Source organism: Apaloderma vittatum, unplaced genomic scaffold, assembly GCF_000703405.1.
Source record: "Apaloderma vittatum isolate BGI_N311 unplaced genomic scaffold, ASM70340v1 scaffold5824, whole genome shotgun sequence".
NCBI classification, from domain to species: Eukaryota; Metazoa; Chordata; class Aves; order Trogoniformes; family Trogonidae; genus Apaloderma; species Apaloderma vittatum.
In genome coordinates, this window is record NW_009710837.1 from 12,270 (window position 1) to 28,450 (window position 16,181).

At 38.1% G+C, this 16,181-nt stretch overlaps 1 protein-coding gene across 1 annotated transcript in view; it reads left to right on the top strand.

Moving 5' to 3' along the window:
* Positions 1-1,556: 1,556 nt before the first annotated feature.
* Positions 1,557-16,181, top strand: part of EIF5B (eukaryotic translation initiation factor 5B) — a gene marked incomplete at its 5' end in the record, with an annotated part of 20,833 nt that continues 6,208 nt past the window's right edge. Inside the window, 16 exons of the mRNA XM_009867399.1 lie at positions 1,557-1,682; positions 1,773-1,857; positions 2,253-2,895; positions 3,374-3,594; positions 3,787-3,937; positions 5,124-5,219; positions 6,336-6,422; positions 7,682-7,765; positions 9,486-9,784; positions 10,422-10,529; positions 10,674-10,784; positions 11,834-11,901; positions 13,031-13,172; positions 14,635-14,766; positions 15,451-15,633; positions 15,751-15,912. Coding sequence (XP_009865701.1) covers positions 1,557-1,682; positions 1,773-1,857; positions 2,253-2,895; positions 3,374-3,594; positions 3,787-3,937; positions 5,124-5,219; positions 6,336-6,422; positions 7,682-7,765; positions 9,486-9,784; positions 10,422-10,529; positions 10,674-10,784; positions 11,834-11,901; positions 13,031-13,172; positions 14,635-14,766; positions 15,451-15,633; positions 15,751-15,912 — 2,698 coding nt within the window. The remainder of the gene's footprint in view (positions 1,683-1,772; positions 1,858-2,252; positions 2,896-3,373; positions 3,595-3,786; positions 3,938-5,123; positions 5,220-6,335; positions 6,423-7,681; positions 7,766-9,485; positions 9,785-10,421; positions 10,530-10,673; positions 10,785-11,833; positions 11,902-13,030; positions 13,173-14,634; positions 14,767-15,450; positions 15,634-15,750; positions 15,913-16,181) is intronic.

Genomic DNA, 16,181 nt, shown 5'->3' on the forward strand with positions numbered 1-16,181 from the left:
TAGATGTCAGTATTCACTGACATCTTGCAAAAGGTTATGCAGCTTGGACTTACTGAATATTGTGATCGTTAAAGTAGTAAGACCTTGATTTTCTGTATTAATATTGAACTTTCATGTTTGTAAATTTGCAAGGCTGAAGCTCTAGTAATTTAGAATTGGCCAGTATCTTGGACATCTGGAATTTGGAAGAAATTTATTTTCCTTATTTTCTGGATATAGATTCAGGTATTTGGTAGATCAGTCGCTGGCAGATTTGTCCTGAATGCTAGTAATAACTGAGACAGATTGTGAAACAGTTTTCTGGGCATGTATCTTGAGAGGGAATTAGATGAGGTATTAATAGCATATTGATTAAATGTGGTTTTTTTTTTTTTGAAATTGCAAGGTGTAATAAAAGTAGCATCCTGGTATTTGCTACTTTAATAGACCAATTCTGGTCTGAGTACTGAAGTTCAAAGTGTGAAGCAGGGAATAGGTAAGTCTTACTTCTTACAGTTGTGTTGTGAGCATGATTAGATGGAAACAACCTGTGGACACTAGACTCAGGCTTTGCTTAATTCTCGTGGTATGAGTCAAGAAAAAAGTGCGTCCAAATTACAACTATTGATAAAGGACAGGAAAATAGCCACTTCTGCTTAGCTGCAGATGAGAGGTTATATAGCAAGAAAAGAAAATGCTTTTAAAAGAGAATCTTGATAAAACATATAGCAAGAAACGAAAATGCTTTTAAAAGAGAATCTTGATAAAATGAAGTCTCTTGAGGAAGAATGCGTGTTTCAGATGCCTAGTGAAACTTCTTTTGGCTTTCTTTAGGCTTAGGAGAAGCAATACTAAGGGAAGTTTTGGAAACGATTGCTTGCCAACTGCGTTGATGTGTTTTATGATATGAGTCTGGCTCTGAGCTGAACTGTATTCTTCTCTGGGACTTCCTTTCTTGAAAGATAAGACTTTTCCATGTGATGGCAAAGCATAGGTAACTTGTAAGTTGGAAGCTGTGAAGAACTTCCGCTTATTTGCTAAATAAAAATACAGTAGCTTTTTTTGTTTGCTAAAGGGTACTTAAAGGAGCAGTTAAGTGCTTCTTAACAGAATTTCCTTGGTTGCTAAACTGAAGGATTTCTTCTATTTCTGCCTCATTTTTACACGTTCAATGTAGGGCCTGCTTTTCTAGCAATGACACCTACTGTGATTTGAAGGGCTAAACAATTTATCTTTTGGAGGAACAAAGTAAAACAGTCTTGTTACATTCTTCAAAGCAGTTCTATCAAATCTCACATCTAAACTTTTGCACTTGAAACTGTTCCACTGTTCCACCTCCCTTGGAGCAGGGGATAGATGTGAATATTTTTCTTTTTTGTCCTACTGGGAGAAATATGCTAGTAGTGTATAATGCTTCATTAAATGTGTTTTGTTTGTTTTTTTTTTTGCCCCTGCATTGCTTATGTTTTATGACTGATTTTACATTTTGAAGCTTCTGTTTGTTTTATGCAGATGGCTTCTACTTATGTAAACTTAACGTGAACTCTTGGTAAACCTGCTTTCCTTCTGCATTTTAGTGCAAAAGATGATATTGATATTGATGCCCTTGCTGCTGAGATAGAAGGTGCAGGAGCTGCAAAGGAGCAAGAGCCTCAGAAAGCCAAAGGCAAAAAGAAAAAAGAGAAGAAGAAACAAGATTTTGAGTAAGTTTGTTTTTTTTCTGTCTTCTCTTATTTTATTCCATTGTACAAAAACTCAGTTGCTTAAGTGCCGTAACTTCTTTCTTATTTTAGTGAAGATGATATCCTGAAGGAGCTGGAAGAACTGTCAATAGAGGCGCAAGGAGGGAAAGTTGACAGGGAACCTTCTACAGGAAAGGTGAACACTGAGAGGGGGATGGGCTATTTAATAGGAAATGGTTAAAATAAGAGATGCCTCTGTCTCACGAAAGTTCTAGGTTTGCAGTGTAGTTGGAGATTGTATGCAAAACGTGCAGCTATGTTCTATTTTTAATTATGCTTGATCATATTTTCAAGTAAGGTCAGTTAGGAAAGATTTTACCAGAAGCCACGTCTTCATGCTGATAATTATTCAGAGCCAGTCACAAAAAATTTAAATTGAGAATTGAGGTGCAGTACCTTCAGCAGGCATAGTTACTGCTTTCAAACTGTCTTCTGTAAAAGAAGGTTTTCTTGACATCTCTCAGTGCTATGTCTTAACTCACAATAGCAAGTACGTTTTTATGGCTGATTACTGAATTGTTTAATTACCAGGTTGAAAATGACAACGAAGAAAACTTATCAAAACAAGACAAAAAAAGGAAAGGAAAGAGTAAAAAAGCCAATCTGGAAAATGACTATGACAGTGAGGAAGTGGAAGATAAAGATAAAAAATCTAAAAAAACTCAGAAAGCCAAACAAGACATGCTTTCTGGCAGTGATGATGATGATCATGAGATGCAGCTTAAGAAAAGCAAAGGGAAAACGCAGAAGTCAAATAAAAAGCATGAGCTGTCAGAAGACGATGAAACTAACATTAAGAAAAGCAAAGAGCGTGCAGGGGCAGTGTCTACAGGCGAGAGTGGTGATGAATCGGATGAGGTCTCCCAAACTAGAAAAGGACAAAAGAAAAACCAAAAACCCAAGTCCACTCCTGCTGCTGAAAGTGGGGATGATGAAGAAGAACCTTCATTCAAAGTAAAAACAGTTGCTCAAAAGAAGGCAGAAAAAAAAGAACGTGAAAGGAAAAAACGTGAGGAAGAAAAAGCCAAACTGAGGAAGCAGAAAGAGAAGGAGGAATTAGAAGGTGGTAAAGAACCAGCAAAGCTGAAGGAAGCTCCAAAAAAACCCGAAGGGAAGACTTCTCCTGAAGTCACAGCAACCCCTGGCCCTGGGGAGATTCCTGCAGGAACAGAGGGTTTGTAACAGAGCTGCTAAAACTGTAATTTAAATGCTACAGCTTTTCCAAGAAGACCAAAGAGTTGGCAGGTGGTGGGGGTGATTTGTTGCTTTATTCTGAGTTGGAAATACTAGAATTTGATAGCCTTATCTGCCTCTGTGTTGGCTCACTAGTGGCTGTTTTTTCTGGCATGTGATTGGTTCAGGTACGTGGGAAAAGAAAAGCCAGATGGCGAATTCTCATTACAATATATGCTTATGATTCTGTGTTGCAAACATACTTTTTTTACTTCTCAGTTATTTTGTTACTGTAAGACTTCAGGCCTTGACTTTGTAACTTAAGAGTCAGTTTCACGTTTTCATTATGAGGTGCTGATGTAGTAGCCAGTTGAAGAGTTCCTCCTTTGGTGTTATTTTTCGTGTTTGAAACATGAATTGTGTTCAGAGTATCTTTAAAATTTCTGTGATCTTTGAATGTATGCTTCCTCTTCCTGTAGCTGATGACAATGAGGGGGACAAAAAGAAAAAAGACAAGAAAAAAAAGAAAGGTGAGAAAGAAGAAAAGGAGAAAGAGAAGAAAAAGGGTCCCAGTAAAGCCACAGTTAAAGCTATGCAAGAAGCCTTGGCTAAAATGAAAGAGGAAGAGGAAAGGGCAAAAAGAGAGGAAGAAGAACGCATAAGGCGACTGGAGGAACTAGAAGCAAAGCGCAAGGAGGAGGTACTGTCTGTCTTACTCTAAGGATAAAATAAGGAAGGGGGTGATATTAACATGTGTGCTTGCTGGTGCAGTTGGTGGATTAGTCCTTAGTAATTTTTCTTGTCAATAGAATATACGCTTGGTCAGCTTTTGTGTAAAGCGTGCTTTGAAAATCTCTGTGTTTTTGGTTTTTTTTTTTTAACCTTTTTCTAGGAACGATTAGAGCAAGAGAGGAAAGAAAGAAAGAAACAGAAGGAAAAAGAGAGGAAAGAGCGTTTGAAGAAGGAGGGAAAGCTTTTAACAAAATCTCAACGAGAAGCCAGAGCCAGAGCGGAGGCTACTCTTAAACTACTCCAAGCTCAGGGTAAGCAGTAAAGTTGTTGTTGTTGTTATTATTATTTAATAAAGTTTAAAATATATTTGTACTACTTACTGCTCTGTGTTTGTTTTTCTGTCTCAAGCTAGGAGAGCAAATACTGAGTAATTCCATGCAAAGCTTCTCTGTTGTTAAGGAGGGCAGTGTGTGCTGCCTCTCTTTTTAAAGTAGGTTTAAATGTCTGTATATTTTCATCTTACACTTTAAATATCCAGCTTTTTAATACCTTCCACTTGTGGTTTAAAGATGATAGCTATGGAATTTAGGAGAAATCACTTCTTTCAGTTGCTTAGTCCAAAGGCTTGGAAAAGCAGATGGGCTGTGCTGCAGGTCTTGTAAGACATGTGATCTGGATTGTCTTGGTAAAATGTTTGGAGCTCTTAAATGCACACAAAGGCTATCTCTCTTCAGTTGTTGCTGTAATTATTAGAGTCCTTCTATTGTGTGCTGTCACAACTGAATTTTTGTCAAATCTATGGTGTCAATCACACCTTACCGGAAGGAATTTTGAGTGTTTCAGAAGGTGTGGCAGTAATTCAATTATCAGTTTGTCTTTGTAACCAACTTCTCTTTTTAATTAAATCAGTTTCAACATTACAGTGTTGTCTTTCTGGTGAGGTGAAGATGAAACTGATAAGATTAACTTAGCATTATTTTAATACCTAAAAACATTTACATTGTTAAGAAAACAAACAAAAAATTCCAACACTGTAGAAAGGGGAAAATATTATCTACTGAACAACTTTAAGGTTTTTCTCTTAACTGCTCCAGATTGTCTGATACCAGGGTGACTGGCAGAGTGGTTTTAAGTGAGTTTTCGCATAGCATATTTCTAATTGACATGATACTTGTTAAACCTGAGGTATGTATGTTCATGAAATTCTCTGTAAGTACTCGAAGTCTTAGGATCAGAGTGTTTGCGCTCCTCACCCCCCGCCCCGCCCCCCAGTAATCTAACTTCCTTTGAGAGGATTCAGAGTATCTGAAGAACTATAGTTTGCTCAAGTTCAGCAGCTTCTGAAAAATCAGACTTTTTAAAAGGTAAAATATATATTGAATCTACTTTCCATCTCATCCTCCACCTTGCAATTTTGGAAAATATTTTCTCATTTAAACTAAAGCTTAGATTTAGTGTTTAATCACTTGGTTTTTCTTTCTAACTTTTTTTTTGCAGGCGTTGAAGTGCCATCCAAAGACTCTGTGCCAAAGAAGAGGCCAATATATGAAGACAAAAAGAAAAAGAAGCAGCAGCAGCCGGAAAATAAAGAAGGTGTGGTTTGCATATAGGGATGCTTAATAGATTAGTCACATTTCTGGAAGTGTTTGTGGGATAAATGAGCTCATCCTAAACTAATTGGGTGTCTCTGAGGTTCTTTTGACACCCTTGCTGATGCATTAGGATCCTAGTGTTGTTTTGAAGGTTGTTCCCTTAATCCTTTAACAGTCTACTTGACTATTTTTTTCCTAACCTGGGTATTTTCTTTATAATTTCTAAATGCTAGAGATGTACAGAATGTAAAGGCTGAACGCTTTGTGCACATGGAGATGAAATACATTGTAGCATGAATAATAACAATTTGTAATTCAGTCTAAGTCGATGTCTCCGGGTGGAGTATTGATGCTAGTTTTAATTACTTCTAAGTTGGAGACAACTTGATTGATTGTCATCTTGTATATAAGAACAGTTTTCAGCTTACAGGGTGTGAGCAGTTAAGAAAGTTTGTTTTTGAAAACGTAGAATTTGTTGCACCAGTTAGACACGGATTGAACGTGTCAGAATTTTTTACTTCCATGCTTCATGGCTTCCCTGTGGGCTCTTCTTAAGAGTATTCCTTAGTTTAAAAAAACACAAGACCTCCTTCCATCTTTTTTTTTTTTAAATTATTTAGCTGGGATTTTTTTTACATTCAACAAGAGTTATGTGTCTAGTTACCATTTAAGGCAGTGTGTGTTAACAATTGAGAACCGTGCTTATCTGAGTTTTATCAGTTGGTTTTTTAAAAAATTTTATTTTATTGTTTTTTCTAATATGGAACAATAGAGCAAGAATGGATAGTTCATTAGTATTACTTAGTTTTCTCTTGTCCTTTTGAAGTGAGGTTTTTTAAATATTCAAAACCAACGGTAATACTCTTGGTCAATAACAGAGAAATCTTTTTAACCGCTTAGCCAAATATTTTTCAAATAAGCCACATGCTCTAAATTTGTTTTAGAACTTAGACTGAATTACAAGTAGTTCAGTTTGCTGTTACATAAATTCAGATTTGGTTTGCTTGTAACAGTACAACTTAAAAAGTAGAACTTAAACGTGAAGCTGTATGTCTAATTAAGTTGGCTTGCACTTTGAAAGAATGTTGCAAATAAATTTGCTTTCTTGCCATTTCAGAAAGTGTGGAGGTAACTTCCCCAGCTGAAGATGCTGTAGAACTGGAAGCACCAGTAAAAGAAGAGACTCCACTTCCAGTAGAGCCAGGTTAGTAATAATGTTAATGAACTTAAAACACATAAGACTACGTGGCAGTACTGCGCAGTAGGTACCAGAACTTGTTGGATGGGGGCCGAGTGGCCATCCTTCCTCTTTCCTAAGGAAGGAACTGAAATTCTATGGAATAAAAAGGCATCAGGCTTCAAAATGAGAGTGTAGGAGTCCCTTAATTTGTGTGAACTCCTTTGGGCTAGGCAGCTCTCTCAAACAAGCACATTCAGTGCCTTATGATTAGCTCCCTTGACTTTTCATTTGCTTTCTAAAAGGCTGTTTTGTCAGCGTTTGGTGGTTTCTGATTCCAAACGTTTTGCTTTCACAAGTGCTGAATGCAGTGGGTATGGGTTAGCTTGTGAAACAGTATCAGCCTAGTAAGTGATTGTTACCCTTACTTTTGCATACACATAGTAGTTGTTTTGACTAAATCACGTTGTGCTGGACTTCTTCCTCAGCAAGGAGACTGTTTTGATTTTTACCCTTATTCATAAATCAAGCAAGCACTCACAATTTCCAGCTTTTTGAAAACAAAGCTCTAATTCTAGCTTGACTTATCTCTTGAAGGAGCAGTTCTGTAGCCATGAAAGAGAAGGGCTCACTGGCAAAACATTAGTTTTAGTTAATATTCTAGAATTAGTTAATATTCTAGCAATCCGGAACTTAGTCTTCATTTCAAAGAGCTGAAATTTCATGACGCTGCATGTGCTGCAGTGTAATACATTGCTTAATGCCTCTTTTGTAGAGGACTAAAAGTTTGTATTTTTCCATTTATCTGTTAAAGAGCTGCAGCCTCTTCATGTATCTGCTGAATTCCTGCTTGAATCCATGCTATAATTATGTTAAGGCACCTCGAGTCCTGAAATAGCACTTTTTTTTTTTTTAATAGACAATTTATGATTTTCCCACTAATTAAAATGAATACTGTAACCCAGCTTGGTTTGTTTCTCTGTCACTTTGTTACACATGGCTACCTGTTAACTGGGCAGCTTCTTTCAGGGAACCTGGGTGTAGTAGACATTTGTGTGGCAACTGCTACCCAGGCACTTGTATGATACACAGGCAAGGAGCTAGCTGAGTAGGGTAGCTGTGTCTTCCAGAAATATGTTTTGCTGGGCAGCGGTGCCAGCACTATAAGATTTTGTGAAGAGAACTGAAGATTATTTCCTAAGTGTGCAGCACTGAAAAATGTTGTATGTTGCTGAGTGGTTTCTTTTTTTTTTTTTTTCCTTTAATGCTGGATTTCTTAATTTTAGAAGAAAAGGAGGAAGAAGAAGAATCGGAAGATGGAGGTTTGGATGACTGGGAAGCTATGGTTAGTGATGAAGATGGAGAGAAAGGTGGGCATGTAAATACCAAACAGATGCGTTTTCTAATCAGGAGGTTTCTTTGGGTTGAGTATATTTCTGTAAAGCGCAATACTGTATTTGCATTCTCTCCCTACCCCTTTAGATAAATTGTGAGGTAAGTATGATGGTAAATAGATCTAAGATCCTCTTCTCAAAGGCAGAGCTTTCAGAAACTTTGCAATTACTACTCAGGAAGACGCTTCGAAAATTTGCGGTTATCGCCTAAAATACATCGGTTATCGCCTAAAATACATCGGTTATCGCCTAAAATACATCGGTTATCGCCTAAAATACATCGGTTATCGCCTAAAATACATAATCAGTTGGATTTTTTGTTTGTTTTTATGGGACTCAAAATCACCTTAATATGTACTTAGATCACCTCTGGGAGTTTAGGGAAGCCTTTTACCTGGTACTGTGTGTCTCTTGTAACCATTCCAGAGCCATAACAATTTTACTACACAAATCTGGCAACATGGAGGAGAGCACCTTTGAGGCAAGTTCTCAAAGAAGTGGAAGGCTGAGATGGTGTGAAGGATAGCCTGTGTGCATTACAGGAAGTTCTAGATACCTTCTTGTCTGCTGCTTTGAGAGGCAGGCGTAGAAGAAAGGAAAGAATCACCAAGTTCTGGTGATTCGTATTCCTGCATGTATGTGCCAAAGCCCATGTTTTGTCTGTGGCCAACAGAAATGTTTATGGGGAAGTTAGAGCTGCTCAGGAGTGCAGGGATAACGTCTTGGGTGTTTTCTTCCAGTGGTGGAGAAAGCTGAATTGCTGTGGGTCTGTGTTCCTGCAGGGCTTTGAGGACTAAGAGTTGCTCAACTTTTCTCTAAAGTTTTAGTCTGTTGCCACTGTCCTGGGGAGGATGTCGCATCCCACTTCTTGCTGCTTGGATTTGCAGGATCTATCAACGTGATCTGGAAGACTGCCCTTGCTGGGAGTTAGATGTAGTGTATTGCTAAAGCCAAGTGGGCTTGCAGTGTAGCAAGGGAACGCTACTCATCTCCAAGAGCACTCAGTCCTCCTGACAGCTCTGTAAGGAGAAGAGTGTGTGACTCTAAAGTGCTCATTAACTTGTCTCTTAAGGTTTTATGAGTATGATAAATATTTTCCTTTCAAAGAAAGGAAAATACTTTTTGATTTTTTTTTTTTAACTGAAAAATTCCTCTGAAAAATACTTCTCTTTTCTGGACTGTACAGGATAATCTTAAGATCAGATTTTTTTTTTTTTTTTTAAAGAGGTAGAAGACACTATTCGTCCTGATTGTCACTTCTGCTTAAATGTGCATTCCTGATCAGTAATACACAGAACCTATACTGTGTTGAATTTGGAGTATTTTGGCTTTCTGTTTACTGATGTTAGCACGTTCATTCCTTTATGAAGCACATGCAGCTTTAAAGAATGTCACTTCATTTGCAAATGATGTCAGGTGTCAGTGTGCTGGTAATTTCATTCATCCCTCTGCCCCAAACTCACTCTACTGTCATGGATTCTAAACACAAGTCAGAAGCTCTGAATGTGAAACGCTTCTTTATGTTGAAAGTTGAAAAGTTTTATCTTGACCAGCAGCTCTTGAATGGAACCTACTCTAAGTCCTCACTCTTCTATAGTATTCTCTGGATTTTTTTGGTTGCCCTCTTCCCCACAAGGGTGAATTCAATACAGATATTTTTTACTTTACAATTTGATTTTTTTTTTTTTTTTGGCAGAGAGCAAACCTGTCCACATTGAAGTCAAAGAGCAAAATGAAGTGGATGAGGAAGAGGAGGAGGAAGAAGATGAGGAGGAAGAGGAAGAAGAGAGTGAAGAATCTGAAGATAGTGAAGGGAGTGAAGATGAGGATGAAAAGACTTCAGATGAGAGAGAGGCAGACTCCCAAGCTATTGGAAAACAATCTATGGAAAAAAAGCTCAGCAAGGAAATTAGCTCCGATTCTGAGTACGACTCCGATGATGATCGTACTAAGGAAGAGAAAAGTGCTTATGACAAAGCTAAACGGAGAATTGAGGTATTAAGATAGAGCTTTATTTGAAGAGCTGGACTCCTGTGTTGTGTAACAAACAACTTAATATTCAGTTCATTGAAAAGCCTGTTAACCACACTTGTCAAAGTAATGGCTATGTCATGACCTGATATACTCAGGCCCATAAATTGAGTTAATTTATAAAAAAAACCCAAAACTGGTCTTGAAGATGAAGTATTTGGTTCTAGACAACTTTATCGCAAAGAATGCGCACTCCAGTGCTGTTGCCCTCCACCTCTCCCCCTTCCGGAGAAATACACTTTTATCCTTCACAGATAGATATTGGAGTTTTAAAAGATGTATTTCTAAACTCTTCCATGGTTTTGTGGCTGCTAGTTTCTTCGGCTTTCATACCCAAGATGCTGCTTCAGAATTCACCATCAATGAAGCTACATGTTTATGGATGTAATAACTTAGCCTACTAGACTGTAACTTGAAAAAAAAATCCTGAACAGAAACTTTACGGTTAATTGTAGGTTTTTGATTTGTCAAGAGTGGTGACAGACCTTGAATTGCCTTGAAATTTGAAGTCCCAGAGTTAACTCTGTATGTACGTAATCAAGTCAAGAGGAAGGCTGTGGTTTTTGGGTTATAGTTAACAATTTTTGTGTTCTTTATATAGAAGCGACGAGCTGAAAACAGCAAAAATATGAACACTGAAAAGCTCAGAGCACCTGTTATCTGTGTCCTGGGGCATGTAGACACAGGCAAGACCAAAATTTTAGACAAGGTAAGATGTGGCATGTGAAGGCACTGCCTGTGCTTCTTTAGATGTAGTTTTTTTGATTGAAAACAGGAAGAATTGAAGTGGCCTCAAAGGCATGACTTTAGTCTCTTACACGTATGTTTTTCTGGTCCTTTTTTTTGTCTTTAGCTTCGCCACACGCACGTACAGGACAGTGAAGCTGGTGGTATCACTCAGCAGATCGGTGCGACTAATGTCCCTCTTGAAGCTATTAATGAGCAAACCAAGATGGTGAAAAATGTAAGTTGTAGCATTTCAATAGCTGTTTTTTTAAAAATACAAAATGTAAGCTAGTTAAGGCCTTGTGAGATTTCCTGACGGGGCAGATGTACTTGTCTCACCCCATCTCCAGTACTGGAGCTGATTAGGGGTTTTTTAATTCCTATCCTGTGCATGCTACCCCAAGGGGGAGTCTGTCTCATTTTTCGTTTTAGTTGATGCGTTTGGTTTCAGTTAATTCATTTTTCAGAGAAATACACAAATACTTCTTACTCTGTTCTGGGCAGTACACATACACAGGCTGCTTATTTGTCAATATTTTGATTGTAAAGTAACTTTTGAAGTTAAGGGTATTTTTTTTATGAAAAACTTAGCTTTTTACTGTGTGTACTGAAATTTCTGGGTCATAAATGTTATTGTGTTAGAGAAATTGTATTCTACTTGTTTTGGATACCATATCCTATTTCGCTTTAAGCAGCAGCTGACTGAAAAACCTTGCTAGTGGCAGCTTTTCCAAGATACTACTCAATTTATTAAAAATATAAAGTCAGTGGAGAGGAGGAAAAGTTCAAGACAAGGATGATAAAGCTCAGTAGCCTGAACTATTTTTTCCTCTCTAGGCTGTCTTATCTTATGAATTTTGAGCTTATTGCCACTTAAGTATGAGGGCGGCAAGACTTTGGAATAAATTGCCCAGAGATGTTGTGGCTGCCCCCTCCCTGGAGGTGTTCAAGGCCAAGTTGGACAGAGCCTTGAGTAGCCTGATCTAGTTGAGAGGCGTCCCTGCCCATGACAGGGAGGTTGGACTAGATGATCTCTAAGGTCCCTTCCAGCCTGGGCCATTCTATGGTTCTATGATACTTAGGGTAATGTGCTGCAAATTTTTTTCTAATACCAAAATGAGCTTTGACTAATTTGGTTTGTGAAGGGTGCTGGCCTTTCTTAAAATATGTATCTAGATTTTCAAACTGAAGGCTGTCAGTAATGCTGCCAGCTCTTGGTTTGGTCTGTTGTTTGATTTTTATTCCTGTGTAATCTTTATAAGATGGCTAATACTTTTGAAATGTTAGTTTGACAGAGAGAACATCAAGATTCCAGGCATGCTTATAATAGACACTCCAGGACATGAGTCTTTCAGGTAATGTTTTCTTACAATATAGTGCTTCCCAGAAGTGATGGATAAAGCATCTGGATATATTTTAATCAAAATAGAAAAATCCTTTGTGTTTCTTCTGACTTAAAAAAGAAGAAAAAAGAAACCTGAAGCAGAGGAATAAGTGTATTTGCTTATTTTGTGGGTGCTTTTTATGTCTGGTTATTTGCTGGCCTTTTATATCTGATTAATTTTCTGTCTTTGCGCCAGCTGAGCCATGACTATGTGAAAAGGCACATAAATAACTCTTTTTTTCTCAGTAGTTAGTGTAAGAGGAAAGATGAAAGCAGGAAGCTAGCTGGAGCAGAAGAGGTGAGGATTTCAGGTGACCTAAGTACTCTGTGAAAGATTAAAACTTCTGTCCTAACCTCCAGTTCGTAGCATCCCACTTAAGGTAACTGAGTTCTTAGGACTGGAAGTTACAGCACAAGTCAGCTGATTCTTAGCAGAGATTGTATGCTTGCCAGGGGCAAGCAGGCAAGCCACTAAATCAACATTTAAGTTTAAGATGTTCTGTGTACAGCTGTCTTCCCTGAGGTAGTTCTCGGGTGAAATCCCCAGAGAGAAAGATAAAGAGTCTGGATGTGACATTTGTCAGCGTAAATCTCTGTCAGCATTGAAAAGCCAGGTCTTGGGGCACTTGGTAGTGTTCTCCTCAGTGCCTTGGCATTGTACCGCTTGTGGCTCTTCAGCTTCAGGCCAGGTTTTGTTTGGCAGCAAAGATGTCTGATCCTCTTAGTGTATATGTAGCGCTGTGTAATAAACTGTCCTGTTCAGATTTTACACGCCTCTATTTCACGGTAGCAGTCTCAATTCTCAGTTGAAAAATTACAGTGTATCTTAACTTGTTAAAAATATATAATAGTAGGAAAACTACTGGGAAAATAATAGCTCCCTATTTTTGCTTACATATACTCTAATATATTCTGTTAAAGGGTAATTACAATGTGATTGGAATGTATTTTTGATACAGTTTACATCTGAGGAAAAAGTACACACTTGATCAGCGTTAGCTTTTTGTCAATGTAAGACTGACATTGCATTTGGTGTTTTTGTGAAAGTTCTGTTGCTGCGTGACTGATTATTATTATTATCCCTTCTTTCAATGCCACAGCAATCTAAGAAATCGAGGAAGCTCCCTTTGCGATATTGCTATACTTGTAGTTGACATCATGCATGGTTTGGAGCCACAGACAATTGAATCGATAAACCTGTTGAAATCAAAGAAATGCCCCTTTATAGTAGCTCTCAACAAGGTAAGGTGGCTTTTTACTGTAATTGTTCTTTCTACTCTAATAGTGTGTTTGGTATCTGACAATTTTCTGGTTTTTTTCCATTGGAGTTGTTTTTGTAAAGTCCGAAGCAGGGGTTCTTGCATCCGCTCTTTATTATTTTTCACATCCTTAATGCCACGATATCTTTACAGGAGCTTTGCAGAGCAATCTGTCAGTTTTTCTCGGAGTCCTTACTGGGAAGTTTCTTTACCTTCTGTAACTCCTATGTATGTTTCACACTGAAGTTGTGCTTCAGTTGTGTGGGGTTTTTTTTCCCTTTGCACCTATTTTTATGTATTTGTGCGCATATTCTGGTAGAATTGAAAGACAAGCTTCATGTTGAAAAGTCTTTTATTTTAGCTACTCCTACTTGTTAGTCTGACTTCAAGACAAACTAGCTTTTAAGCTCGTGAAACAGTAATGCTGATGACTGGTGGGAATTATTTTGGGCTCTGCAGTATTAGATTGTAAAGTCAGTAATTTTCAGCCTCGTTTTTAAAAATCCTCTGTGTGAGAAATTAGGCTAGCTCTCTGTGACTTATATGAATTACAATAGGGAAATCACTCATATTCAATGACTTTGGATGCTCTCTGACATGCTGACAGAACTTGCAGCAGGGTATTCATGTGCAGTGCAAAAATTGCTGTAGACTTTACAAAATGTAGAGCATTAAGAAGGTTGTTGGAACCGAGGCTGTTACCTCATTTCTGAAAACAGCTGCTTTGAAAAAAAAAAACCCCAAACCCCCAGCCTCCAAACAGCTGGGGGGAGAGATGTTAATGCTTACAGTGAGCTTGAGATTAAATAGTCAAAACTTCCTGCATTTTGCATTATCGTTCCATCTTTTGACCAGGCTATAATCCATTTTCTAAAGATATAGTTTTGATTTGTGTAGCAAATGGAATAGTTTCTTTGGACTAAGTCTGTCCTGCTTTGAAAACTTACTTTACAACATTATTTCTTAAGTATGTGGCTGCATCTTTTGAACAACCCTCCTGTGATCCCTTCTTTGTGGCAACACAGGAAAGGATCCAAATTCATCAGTAATTTTTTTTTTTTTTTTTAAACTAGTACAGTCTACTTTCAGGAAAAAAGCACCCTTACTGGGATTCTGTGCATGTGAAGCTGTATGTGGGTCTCCTTCTTCTGAGTGTTTTACCTTAATGTGATTAAATGCATAGAAGCTTTTCACGTAGATTATTACAGTCTGAATTTTTAAAACCTGAAGTAATATAGCTGTTGTGAAGTACTATCTGACATTGGGTGAATACATAAACAGAGGCAAATATAGCAGCTAAAGCAAATAAAAAGATTTAATAAGATTACTGGAGCAAATAGATGGTTAGCTGTGTTGGCTGGTCAAGCATTTCTCACAGATGATGTGGCATAAGCATAAAGATACCCTTTAAGCTGCATAAGATGATGTATTACTGTATTTTCAAGATTGATAGGTTATATGACTGGAAAAAAAGCCCAGATACAGATGTAGCTGTCACCTTAAAGAAGCAGAAAAAGAATACAAAAGATGAATTTGAAGAACGTGCAAAAGCTATCATAGTGGAATTTGCGAAACAGGTAGGCTGGAATATGCAAGGTTTTTCAGGTAACAAAAGTTGTAGTAAAGGTGGTGGATGTGTGGTTTGTGTACATGCGGCTTTTATTTTGGGTTTATGTTTTTGTTTTTGTTTTTTTTTTTTTTTCCACAAAGCAACTTGGAATATCAAGCGAACTGTCACTTCTTTCCTGACACGCTGGTGTTCACCTCTTGTAAACCAAACTTCGTTGTTGTTAAATGAATCTTTTTTTAACAGCTCCCTCATTAGAGTGCTAGTTCGGAGGAAAGCAGCAGCTAATTGCTGTGCGTGGTCAGTGGAGTCATGAATAGCAGAGGAAGTTTTCTGTCCCTGTTCTTTCTCTCTTTGGGAATTGCCTGAGAGGAACCCATCTGTCTCGTGTTCCTTTGGATGCTGGCAGGGCATGAATCACAGCAGTTCTGGGAACTTCTGCTGGTGACATACGAGGCTGTCTAGAAGCTAGATGTGGTAATTAGCTTTGTAGAGCTAGCCCATGCTGCTTCCAAGTGTGGGTTGAGGCTTCAGGGTCTGTAGCGTACAGTCAGTAACTATGGTGTTTGTTTTTTGGTTTTTGTTTAAACTGGAATTTAAAAAATGTGATAGTAATTGACTGGGGTTGATTGTTACTGTTAATACTGATGTGTATATATATTTTTCCTTATATAACTATTAATCCCGATTCCAGGGCTTGAACGCTGCCTTGTTTTATGAGAATAAGGATCCCCGCACTTTTGTTTCTCTTGTACCTACCTCTGCTCACACAGGGGATGGCATGGGAAGTCTGATAGCTCTTCTCGTGGAGCTAACGCAAACTATGCTGACCAAGAGACTGGCCGAGTGTCAGGAGCTGAGAGCTCAGGTCATGGAGGTAATTCACCAGCTGTTCTTTGAAATTCATCTAGAAATTTCTCCCTTCCCTGCTCCCTTCTTCCTGGTAAGAAAAAAGTGTGAATAGGGAGTAACTTTTTTTTCTCCTTACTTTCAGGTTAAAGCACTGCCAGGCATGGGCACTACAATAGATGTTATTTTGATTAATGGACGCCTGAAAGAAGGAGACACCATTATTGTTCCTGGTGTAGAAGGTCCTATAGTAACTCAGATTAGAGGTCTTCTGCTACCTCCTCCTATGAAGGAGCTACGAGTTAAGGTATGGAAACTGGATAGTGTATTGACATTTAGAGAAGATTTAGAACCAGGAAAAGAAATAAATCAAGTTTTATAAAATACGAGAATGTAGTAGAGCATGATTATAGTAGCAGTATCCGAGGCTGACTAAAGGAGAAGACAGCACACATCTAGTAGTTTTCTGAATGTGCTTATATTTATCTATTAGAGTGTGTTGTAACAATCGCAAAGAAAAGGATCAAGGAGTTGCCTTGCAGTCAGGAGTGTGTGCTTTAGTAAGGGATTCAAGCA